General features: G+C 46.7%; 1 protein-coding gene and 1 long non-coding RNA gene across 6 annotated transcripts in view; one reads left to right on the forward strand and one right to left on the reverse strand.

Moving 5' to 3' along the window:
• Nucleotides 1–393: 393 nt before the first annotated feature.
• The window catches only part of ATP2A1 (ATPase sarcoplasmic/endoplasmic reticulum Ca2+ transporting 1), a 32533-nt gene continuing 20925 nt past the window's right edge, over nucleotides 394–12001 (reverse strand). For 2 of the 5 annotated variants that reach the window (XM_083411401.1, XM_083411403.1), the window contains 10 exons: nucleotides 10446–10664; nucleotides 9424–9759; nucleotides 8163–8383; nucleotides 7746–7948; nucleotides 6667–6752; nucleotides 6415–6548; nucleotides 5983–6100; nucleotides 4927–5044; nucleotides 3975–4018; nucleotides 394–1023 (listed from right to left, as the gene is read on the reverse strand). In XM_083411401.1, the coding sequence (XP_083267527.1) occupies nucleotides 4014–4018; nucleotides 4927–5044; nucleotides 5983–6100; nucleotides 6415–6548; nucleotides 6667–6752; nucleotides 7746–7948; nucleotides 8163–8383; nucleotides 9424–9759; nucleotides 10446–10664 (1440 nt within the window). In that variant the 3' untranslated portion in view covers nucleotides 394–1023; nucleotides 3975–4013. Of the gene's footprint in view, nucleotides 3210–3461; nucleotides 4019–4926; nucleotides 5045–5982; nucleotides 6101–6414; nucleotides 6549–6666; nucleotides 6753–7745; nucleotides 7949–8162; nucleotides 8384–9423; nucleotides 9760–10445; nucleotides 10665–12001 lie in introns of all 5 variants that reach the window. The other 3 variants (XM_083411400.1, XM_083411402.1, XR_014504520.1) reach the window with 2 other exon arrangements.
• On the forward strand, nucleotides 885–4892 carry LOC310663553. Its single transcript, XR_014504525.1, has 2 exons — nucleotides 885–1019; nucleotides 3971–4892. It is a non-coding gene; the product is annotated as an uncharacterized lncRNA (long non-coding RNA).

Here is a 12001-nt window from a genome sequence, read left to right on the forward strand (position 1 = left end):
GACGCTTTGCTTGCTTATGGTGAAGTATTAGATACAACGCTTGCTTAGCAATGTTTATACAAACGAAAATGGTTGATCAGTGACTTTCCACGTCTTTACCACTGAATCAGAGGGTAAACCATAGAAAACCCGAATTGCATTTGTTCCAATTCAGCATTAAAGAGTGGGTTTTTGCAGGGAAAACGCAGGGGGGGGGGGAGTGCTCAGACACAGTGTTTTCAAGCACAGGCCTGTGCCTAGAAAACATGGGGCAAAAGGTAAGTGTGGATGAGGCCAGAGAGCTGCAACCAAGCTCCAAGAAAGTAAGCGACTTTCTGTAAAAAACAGCTTCAGTGCCTCTCTCCACCCCCACACCATTTGACCAAAGCAACGAAAGAAAAGCCAGAAGCATTCGAAACAGTTAAGAGTTTATTCTTTAATATCAATAAATAAGCAGCTAGAAGAATCTCTTCATTTCCTCCAAGTTGAGGAGTCTCACTTGTTTTGTTTGTTTTCCCTAACAAAATGTTTCCTTCTGTTTTATGTGTGCATTAAAAAATCCAACCCCTGGCTTGAGGTGGGTTCTAGTCGTGTGAAGAGGGGGGAACGAACGTAGTTCGTGTGGGCACTAATGCAGAAAGCAGGGGGGTAGAGTGTGTGTGTGTGTGTGTGAGAGGGAGAGAGAGAGAGAGAGAGAGAGAGAGAGAGAGAGAGCAGGGCAAGGGGTGGGCAGGTGGCTCAAAATGTACAGAAGCCAAGTAGCTAGTGGTGTTTTTGGGGGGTGGGGAAGCTGGCAGGGAACACGGCATGGCAGGTGCCAGTTCTGTGGCCCACACTGGTAAGTCCCCAATGAAAAGGAGGTACGGAGGGTTTGTGGGGAAGAAGTTGGCTATTAAATAAGGGGAGGGCAGAGAAGAAGCAGGGGTGGGAGCAGCAGACATGGCTGAGGAGTGAGGGGAGTGGGTATATCTTCACGATTTTGTTGAAGAGGTTATTTCCGCGGTGACTCAGCGGTTCACTTCTTCATCCTTTCGTCTAAAGTCTCTGTAAAAGGGGGAGTGGGGAGGAGAGAACAGAGAGTGAGGGGCAGAGAAGCAGAGACGAGTTCCAGATTCCCCACAGCAGTGAGATGGACAACCTCGAACAGCAGGCCTTTGCCAAAATCAGGCTACGCGGCTGGAGCTTCACAATGTGGGGAATAATACCCAGCCACAGGGGCTTGTCTCACTTATCATTCTAGTCAGACGCTCTAAGATAAGTGGCGGAAAGGTCTTGAGCAAGCAAGCAGCTGGACATATTTCTTTTGGAGTAGACCTAATGCCTCTATCCCTCCTCTGCCTTGAACAGATAACAATAGGCAGAAATTCATCGGCTGCAGATTTCTGCATCATTCTTTGGGAAAGGCCCACCTGTTGAATTTCTGCCTGGCACACAGACTCAAGGGTCTTGTCAGATATAAAGTTGGATGGCAGATGTCCTCCTCCTTACCAGAAGCCATTGCTCCACCCGATTTGAGAGGACTCAATAACATTTCACGTGGACATGATAACACAGAGCGTTTGAGCCCCATGTTAATTTCTCTGAACTAAACAGATGAGATGCCACCTCCCAACAAAGGTGTAATCCTCCCAGCCCATAAATGCAGGACCAAGGGGACACTAACAGGGTAGGACAGGGAGAAGGGAGCCGTGTTTATCTGCTACTGAGCCACTCCCAACCCTGCAAGGCCAGTTTCCTCTCCAAACTAGGCCCACATACCCCTAGAGCCCAGCTGAGGGGTGAGAGGGGGAATTAAAACTTCTTGGGAGTGTGTGGCATTTGCAAGAGAAAATAAATAGGTCAGGAAGGCTTAACCACCACCACCTCTACAAATTCTCCTATTCAACCCCTCAAATTGTCCTGAAAATGTGTTAACAGCCAGCACCCTAAGCCCTGGCATTAGCAGTATGAGTGCAATGGGATGGGGAACTTTGGTCATGTCTAGTTTGGCCTGATTACAGTCTGTGTCCACTCAGGAGACGTAAACCCTACAGATTCAGTGGGACTTGGTTTCTGGAAAGTACTCATAGGGCTTTAGCGCCTTAGAGAGAATGGCAGGGGGTTAACAGGAGTGAGCCAGACCTTGTGGGATATTCACTCACCTGGATCCACGCATGCCAGCCACACTGTGAGGAACCCCCAGCAGAGAAAAGCTCACCCCACCAAAAGCACCTCCGCTTTACGTTCCTTGCCTAGCCAACCTCATCCCTCCTTGGTGTAGAAACCAGCAACAGCAAGAGCAGCAGGTCCAGTGAAGGGGGCAGCCCTGAGCTCAGGCCACCCCACCCCTTCCAGGAAAGATGGGGCCAAGCGATTGTCCATGAGAGCCTGGCCAGGCACGACATGGGGCAACTAGCAGTGGGCAGTGAAGGCAGCTGAGGCACAGCCATGGAGAGCTGACGATGAGCAGATGAGGCTGAAAGACCTTCCCCGTTCTGTATGCACCCAAGTTAAAGCCATGACTATCTCTCAAGTGTTGAGGCCAAATGGGCTTATTCGGGTGCGTGCAGAAGGTGGAAAAAGGCAGCTCCTGGGAACAGATGGGGCCCAAAGAGGATCCGGTGCTAACAATCATGCCTGCAATTATATTGTTCAGTGTTCAAGTTTTCAGCAAATGCATTCCAATTTAGAATTTGGAATTTAGAATGCAGGGCTCAAAAAACCCAAAGGGATTAAACAGCTTTAACATGTTATTATTGGCATGAAAGGTTGCCACTTTTTTAAAAACAGCCCTACAAAATAGCTTAGTGGTTTTCAAACCGTGTTCCAGGAAGGCTTCTCAGGGCACCTCTAGACTGTTGCTATTTTCAGGGGGATTCATGGATGACTTGCGTAGAAAACTGGTGTAGTATCCGCACCAAATTACAGTTGATATATTGTGGAACCACTGGTGCAACTTATCTTATGTCAGGCTCTGACCTATGAGTCAAAAACTTATCATGGAATTATAGAATAGCAGTTGGAAGGGACCATGAGGATCATCTAGCCCAACTCCTTGCCATGCAGGAATATTTCACCCAACGGGGGGCTCAAACCCACAACCCTGAGATTAAGAGTCTCATGCTCCATAGACTGAGCTATGGAGAAACACAGTCAGTTCTAGAACATGTCCCACAATCCTCTGCAATGCACAGGGTTCCTCGGCAGGTGAGTCAATGCAGATTTCCTCAAGGTATTTAGCTTGAAAACCACTTGGATACAGTGGTACCTCGCAAGACGAATGCCTCGCCAGACGAAAAACTCGCAAGACGAAAGAGTTTTTTGTTTTTTGAGTTGCTTCGCAAGACGAATTTCCCTATGGGCTTGCTTCGCAAGACGAAAACGTCTTGCGCCTTTTTCTTAAAACCGTCAATGCATTCCTATGGGAAACCGTGCTTCGCAAGACGAAAAATTCACAAGACGAAAAAACTCGCAGAACAAATTAATTTCGTCTTGCGAGGCACCACTGTAGTTTGTTAAAATAAATAGAGCCTGAGTATTTAAAACACATACATCTCAGCCAAATTGCCAGCTATAAACTAGCTAAGTAGCAACCTTGACTTGCATTAGGGTTTAGGGCCACGCTGACCAAATTCATGTCCACAAATTATTGTTAATTATATTTCATAATTTTAAATACTGACTGAATGCTCATTATTGCCTCCTCTCAACTGAATAGTTAATACAATTAAAATTCATTTATTTCAGTGAAAAGAGAATGTTTCCTGGAGCAGTCAAAAGTTAACAAGCGGTCCTCTTTTGGGGGCAGGATTTTCTCCTGACCCACCAGCCAAGCAGCTGGGTCCCAGTTCCCTGGACAATTCCAGATGCAGCAGAGAGACTGTTCAAGCAAAGAAGAGACACTTTCCCGCCAGCTCCCCACAGATATTGCAAATCTTCCCACATGGATGAACAGACAGATAGGATGGAGCAGCCGAGAGGACAAGCAAGGCATGCTGTCAAGGGTGGTAAGATACCTGGGAGGCAGGATACAGGAGAATAGAGGGGGAAGGAGTCTATGCTACAAGGGGGAAAGGATAAAAGAAATCAGAGTTAATAGACGTTAGGGAGAAGGTGGGCAAGGAGAAGATAAGATGATTAGTCTGGATGGGTGAAATGGAATGGAATGGAATGATGGCAACCCATAAAGGACTACTTAAGGCAGCCTTCTCCAATCTTGTGCCCTTCAGATGCTGCTGGACTACAACTCCCATCATCCCTGACCACTGGCAGTGTTGTCTGAGGCTGGTGGGAATTACGGTCCAAAACATCTGAAGGGCACTAGGTCATGGAAAGCTGATTTAGGAGCATTGGATATGGAAGAGGAGTCCTAGTTCTCCTCTGTCATTCACATTAACTTATAAATTATTGGGGAAGACCCAATAATCCTGGGCATTTCCCATCTCACCTTCCTCCACCAATTCCAACCCAGTGGAGTGTGCTCCATTCTCAGAAGTCACAAGACAACCTCAATATTCAGGCACTTCTAGGCACCTGTATCCCCTATAGAGCTTGCATCTGCTGTTGCCTCTACCAGAAACGTCAAGTTTTCAAGTGCCTGGTTCCACACAGCACTGAGAGGCTATTTCAGTTCTTAGAAGGCAGCATTGAAAGTGACCATCTGGGAGGAGAACCCTGAATGAACAAGCATGTAGATCTAACATCTAACGTGAGTTGCCCTGGATGGGTGCACATGGAGATGGTGGAGGGTGAGAGGAAGAAGACAGGAAAGAATTGGGACAGAAAAGGTCAGCAGGGAAGGACATTCAGTTTCTTCTCTTCTCACCACAGTGATCCCCCCCCCCCGTGTTTTTCATCTGGTGCTCCTGACTCCCTTAAATAGGCCGGAGGAAGAGAAGGCTTCGAAAGGGGTGGGGTGGGGGCAAGGATTGAGACCAACCCAGGAGAAGGGAGGGGAGGATGGCTTACGCTCCAGGTAGTTCCGGGCAATGAATTTGAGCAGCTCATCCAGTAAGATGACAGGCAAGGATATCTTCAGCACCACCATCCAATGGTGCATATCCAAGTGGGTGAGTTTGAAGATCATCTGGGAAGAGCAAGAGCAAAGGGAGAGGTCAGTGTTTGCTAGGGTTGCGGGGAGAAATGCAATGCAGTTCACACTTAAAGGCAAATCTACCTAACCTGCACTTCCTGAAACAACAGGTGAACCGAAACACAACCATTATTTCTCTGAATTTTGCAATGCGCTTCTCCAGGCAAGTAACTTTTACTAAAACATATCGACTAATGTGGAGTGTCCATAGAAATACATGTGTTAGTGAAAACAACACACCAAAATGCATTCTATTAAGGAAAATGTAAATGTTAGGAAAATATGCTTTGTAGAAACATGTGCGGTATATAAGGCAAAACTGAACACAAAAAATGTGTATATTCGGAGAAATTCACCTTAAAATGATGAGTTTTCATGAGGTTTTTAAAAAATCATAAATGGGTGTGAAAATGTAGAGAACAACAATCCAAGCCCCTAAAAATTAGCTATCATGGGCTGGGTCCAGACTAACAGTGCAAACCTAACCTTGTTTACTCAGAAGGAAGCCCTACTGAATACAATGGGGCTTACTCTCAGGTAAGAAGAGTTAGAACTGCAGCCTTTGCAGCCATCGAAATCCGTGGGACAAGTTACTCATGATGCCTTAACTCAAGCGCTGTTTTCTATGGAAACTAAGTGCAACTAATAAACAGTGGAATCCTATACCAGTCTGCTCAAAAGTAAGTGTCATGGATTTAAGTGGAGGTTGCTCTCCCAATTAAGGGCACAAAATTCCTATTTTAAGCATGAAGGGCAAACAGTTCTATATCACCAAACACAGCACAACGCCAGTGTTTTTCAACGTAGCCTTTCACACATTTATCTGCCAGCGATCAAAGAATGAGCAATCGGGTGGTGATGAGAAGGCATAGAAGGAGTGAACTGATGCTGAAGCTGGCAAGCAAGTCAAACTGTGCTTGAACAACACTTACTGGCAGAGGGTCAACATAGAGGATGACAAAGTGCAGAGACATGGAGAGGCAGATGGATCCCAGAAGCCAGATGTTCACCCAGGGGGGCATCCGAACCAAGGACTGGTTCTCTGACAGGCTGTGTAGGACAGAGAAGCAGGGTGAAATTACCATGGGGCGGGAGACAGGGAAAACCCAACACTTAAGCCATCTGTCAATATAAATCAATAGACACTGGTTCTTTAAAGATCAGCCAGTTGCTGGCTCTCCTGTATGTAATATGTCGTGTCACCCCCCCCCCCAAGAGAGGAATGGAATCACAGTCCTGGAACCACAGCCCTGGCCAGGAAGCAGGGTATCTGGGGGATGAGACTAGGGAGGATACCTCTGAAGAACCTCCAAGGCAGTGCTATGTGAGTAATGCTGAAGATTGACTCTCACGGGCACCCTTACCTGTTGAGTGCATTGCACATCTCAATGGTGACCAGGACGGACAAAGCCATGGTCATTGGGACAGAGGACTCAAAGATCTCACATTCCAAACCTTCAAAGTCAGGGTTGTGTTCTGTGCACTGCATGAAATGAGACTGGGGGGCAGAAGGAGAAAGTGGGGAAGAGGATTAAAACAGGGCATGTTGCAGAATACCACTGATCTTGCCCTCCCGCAGTTCACTTCCAGTAGAGCACCCAGAAGTTCAAGCTCACCAACTGGTAGTAGGACACGGCAGGTCCGTCTTCAGCATACAGGAACCACCAAGCGGCGGCACCAACAGTGGCAGCTCCGACATATCCTGCACGCAGGTGTTAAAAGGAAAGCTTAGCATGAACGAAGAAGAGGGCAGAAATTCCCCCCAAAAAAACAACTGCCCTCCAAGAGCAGCCTGCAGGGGAAGTGAAATGGAGAGGGTTGTGGCCAAATGCGGATTGCAAAAGAAGCTGTGCTCCTTTGGATTATTAGGTGCCCTCAATATGGATTACAGGTTCAGGTTTCAGGCCAAATTTAGGTCTGATGAGGCCCTAAGTTCTGAAGGTAATGGGGCCCTTTATAAGTAAGTAAAATATTTAATTTAATTGTAATATTCATATATAGTATTATAGTAGCAAGTGGGGGTAATAGGGAACTGTACTAGTAAATAATATAGGCCTACTAAATAATAAAGATGAATATTTTTCTATTTTATAATGGGATCAAAATAAATAAATGATGTTACATGAAATCAGTCAGTAGTCATAAGACCCATACCCTTAGTTTATGCTGCCTGATCACCAGTCTACAAGCACACTTTAATATTAGATAATGGTCAGGAGTCCCTTTACATTTACAACAGCTTGACCTACATTCAACTGTGCTGCACTGCAGTCTGCATGCTCCATGTTGCCATGCAACCAGTCCATGCAGAATGTAGGCACCCTATATACAGAAATGAGCAAACCAGTGATATTTTAGGGAGCAGGCTAGCAAGCGGGGCCCATTACTTACATCATAGGAGCCTACACAACACAAAACACTGCTGCTGTATGTAGGTTTTATTTTATTTGGTTTTTATCTTATATTTTGGAAATGTACATCCAGGATTTTTTTCCCCTTTAAATTTTTTGGGGCCCCCAAGAGAATGGGGCCCTAAGCTATAGCTTGTTTAGCTTCTACGTAAATCCGGCACTGCACGTAGGTAGGACTCGGGTGAGAGAGTACAGGATTTGTATACAGGAGCGAAAACTAGGGATGCAGGATGTCCGTATTCTGGATTAAGAGGGCAGGGCCCCAGGGAGAAAAAAATTGTTACCTCCAATGGCCAAGTAGCGGAAGAAGAGCCAGCCACTGATCAGGGGCTCCTTGGGGCTGCGAGGGGGCCTGTTCATGATGTCCAGATCAGGGGGGTTAAAGCCCAAGGCGGTGGCTGGGAGCCCGTCAGTCACCAAGTTCACCCACAGCAGCTGCACGGGGATCAAGGCTTCAGGGAGACCCAGAGCAGCGGTGAGGAAGATACTGCAAGGGAAAGAGGAGAGAAAGAAAACGTGAGGAGCGAGGAAGCCCTTGTGAAGCAGTGGTGACATGTGCAGCTGCCAGGGGGCAGGCCGGACTGGCCACAATTATCGTGCTATCGGACCCTCTCAGACCTTCTGCTGAGCCTAGTCAGCATGGCGGCAGGGCTTGCCTAATGAAGGCTTCGTGAAGGGGATGAGGGAGGGGGATCCCTTACCAGACGACCTCACCCACGTTGGAGGAGATGAGGTAGCGGATAAATTGTTTCATGTTGTTGTAGATGGCCCGGCCCTCCTCAACGGCAGACACAATGGTGGAGAAGTTGTCGTCTGCCAGCACCATTTCTGAGGCGGTCTTGGCTACAGCGGTGCCAGAGCCCATGGCAATACCAATCTCAGCCTTCTTCAGAGCTGGGGCATCATTTACACCGTCACCGGTCTACCAGGAGGAAGCGGAAGGAGACTGGGAGTCAACCGAGGCAGAGGGGCAGCAGTCTAGCTGGGGAGATTTCATTTCCAAGGCCAGAAGAACCTTGCACTTTTGCACAAAGGATATCACGAAGGATATCATAGAGCTGGGGAAGGGGCAAGCAAACGTGAACAGGGACCTTTTCTAAGAGGAAAGCACAAAGCATTTGGGTCTCTGGCTGGGGAGGAGGGCTTCATACTAGTTTATAAAATTGTGAATGGTTTAGAGAAAACGAAGAGAGAGATTTTCTCTCTCCACTAGAAGCCGGAGTCAAGCAATGAAAGGGGAAGAGTTTCAGGACATGGAGTGCATTTCTTGAAAGATGCAGTGATGGCCACTAGCTTGCATGAAGAAAGGCCGTAGCTCAGCCTTGTTTACAAAACGGGTTCTATCCCTGGCATATCCAGGTAAGGCTGTGAAGGAGTCCTGTCCAAAACCCTGGTGAGCATCTGCCTTTCAGTGCCTACAGCACTGGACTAGATGGAGCAATGGACTGGTTTGGGATATGGCAGCTTTGGATAATGGTTTTCAAACCAGTCATGTGCATGGAAAACAGGTTAATAAGGGGCTGGATGGTGGCCCCTCATCACTGAGGAAGCTGGGAAGCAACAGTCAGGAGAAGATGGCTGCATCCAGGCTCTGCTGGTGCAGCATCTGGCTGGCCACTGTATATGGGACGGGATATTTGGTCTAATGCAGAAAGGCCATGTGGAGTGAAACTGAGGGTCACAGAGGACTTTTATCCACATGTGTGTACACTGCAGTAGAGGAGGAAATGGACACCCATGTACACTATCATATGTAATGGCTGCCTACACGTCTGTTTCTTGGCAGCAAATTCCCATCACATGCATTCTGTAAAAACTTCCGTGGGCAATATTCACGCATGCTGATATGCACAGGTATACATTATTTCCCTCTGTACCCTCAAGATAGGTGTTGCTGGCTACAAGCCCTCTGTTGCCCTTCCAACCACCCTCCCACCCTGCCATTGCCGTCCGTCTATTCACCATGGCTGTGATTTCATCAAAACCCTGCAAGAACTCCACAATCTTGGACTTGTGCGTTGGCTCAACACGTGCGAAACAGCAGGCTCTCTTGCAGGCTTCCCGCTGCTCGCTTAAGGGCAAGTCGTCAAACTCACGGCCGGTGTAGGCCCTGCCAGACACGTTCTCCTCCTCTTTGAAGATACCAATGCGGCGGCAGATGGCAATGGCTGTGCCTTTGTTGTCGCCTGTGATCATGATGACGCGGATGCCGGCTTCACGGCACAGCTGGATGGAGCCCATCACCTCCTTGCGGGGTGGGTCCAACATGCCTACGCAGCCCACAAAGGTCAGGTCCATCTGTGGAAGGGAGATGTCTCAGAATAGGCTCCGAAAGCAGTGGACAAAAGCTCACAGCCCGTCTGATTGCTATAAGGACTAATCTGTGGCACGTCAACTCCCAGTGTTGAGATCAACTGTCGCTGAATGGTTGCCGGGTTGGACTTTGGGGAGAAGCCACAACCACAAAGCTTACTGGGTGACCATGGGCCAGTCGCTCTCCCTCAGCCTGACTCACTTCACAAGGGGTGAAGTCATGTGTGGGGTCATGCACACCACCATGAGCAAATTGAAGAAAGGGTGGGGCGTTTTTTAAAAAATACAAAAATTATCTGCCTGAGAACCTAGAGGTGCTCTTTATTCACCTTAAGAAAATGGTTATTCTCTTAAAACTTGTGTTAGAAATGTGAGGACAGTGGTACTGAGGCCTAAGTCCTGCCAAGGCATTTTAAGGCACTGTAAATATTAACGTACCAAATTCAGTACTGCACATATTTCCCCTAAAATCCAACAGAATCCATAACTGGGAATGTTGTACAGACAACCACAACAATGCAGCCTGAAACAGGAGGATATACGTTCACATTTTTTTGGGAAAGAAGAATTGGCTTGAGGGAATCCATTCCCTAAATTCCTTTCAGCTCTTCACCTTAACTCTGCATTCCATACTCCCTGTCACTCGCCACACGATTTGCCCTCAGGGTTACCTCATAGTCAGCGAATTTGGTGGAGTCCTCAAGGACCATGTCTTCCCTCTTTGGGGGGGTGTCACGGGTGGCCAGGGCCAAGCAGCGGAGGGTGTCCCTTCCTGTGCCCCACTCCTTGATGACTCCCATGATGTGCTCCTTGACGACGGGGGTGAGGGGAACGCGGGTGGTGCCCACACGGACATAGTTGCAGCGGTCTATCACACCCTCAGGGGCGCCCTGTACATGAGAAAGAAGTAAAAACAGATATTGTGACTTGAGGGGAAAGCGAGCTGGGTGACAAACAGTATTTCTGAATCGCCATTGGGACCAGGTACTAGAGCTTTTATATGGAAGTTCTGGAAAATAAGTTCCCAAACTGTGGTCCGTGGACCATCAATGGTCCTTGAGTTTCAGTCAGGTGGTCCATCCCATGTCTATATGGATTTGTGGTTGGAGACAGGAGACGGCACAGCCACCACGTTAAATATTCGGATTGATTTTTAATTGGATTTTTATTGCCTCTTTTATTTCTTCTGCATAATTCAAATCATGCTACAATAAAATGCAATATAGAAAGAAGCAATAAAATGCAATTTAACATAATAAAGCATCTGCTCCAGAGGAAGAACTGAGGGGAGAGAGACTTTCTGCAGGCAACAGCTTTTCCACCTGCCTTGCTCCACCCTCTAGCCCCAGGAACCTTTCGCAGACCATGACTTTGAGAACAGCAGAGCAACCGGGAAGAGAGGAGTCCAGGGATAGTTTTTTTTAAATAATTTTATAAGTTGTGGGTCCTTGTTTCTCAATCTGACCCTTTTACATATTTTTTTAAAATGTTTTGTGGTATTTTATGCAGTGTGATTTGCTGTTATTTTTACTGATTGTAGATTAGTAATTCTTTATTGTAATAGATAAGTGTTTAATTATTATTTGCTGGTGTTTAATTTGGATTCCAATGGATTATTGAATATTGCTTTATTTGATATGTTGTTTGTTTTAAAGTTATTTTGACTTTTAATATAGGATATGTTTGTTAATATTGATATTCAATGTTTTATTATGATTATTATGTGTGTTGGAAGCCGCCCAGATGGGCGGGGTATAAATAAAAAAATATTTTTTATTATTATTGCCACAACACACAGAGAAATCATTAAGGGGGGGGGGGTCTGCCAAGACCCTCAGCAATTTCCAAGTAGTGCATGGGGCAGGGAAGCTGCGAGCCACTCTCCTGGAAACTGTTTTCATGGGTAAAATGAATGAAAGTGGTAATTTAGAGATCCTTGGTTGCAATGACAATCTCCTTCCACAGTCTCACGTGTTTCTGCGGCAGATCACTCACATGACTGAATGCCCTCCCATACAAAAATCTACTCTGTGCATAGAAAACTAGAAGTTAGGGAGTTGACACACTAGTTTTCTATATGGAGGATTTTATTTATGCATTATTTTTGTGTTTGGAGGAACCTGAAGTCCAATGTAGTTCAGCCCAGTGACTAAATTTTTATATTCGGAATAGGAAGAGAATCAGGTACAAATCCCAAAGCAGCCATGAACAGTCATGGGCCAATTGT

Source organism: Podarcis tiliguerta (genome assembly GCF_965153285.1).
Source record: "Podarcis tiliguerta genome assembly, chromosome: 13".
NCBI classification, from domain to species: Eukaryota; Metazoa; Chordata; class Lepidosauria; order Squamata; family Lacertidae; genus Podarcis; species Podarcis tiliguerta.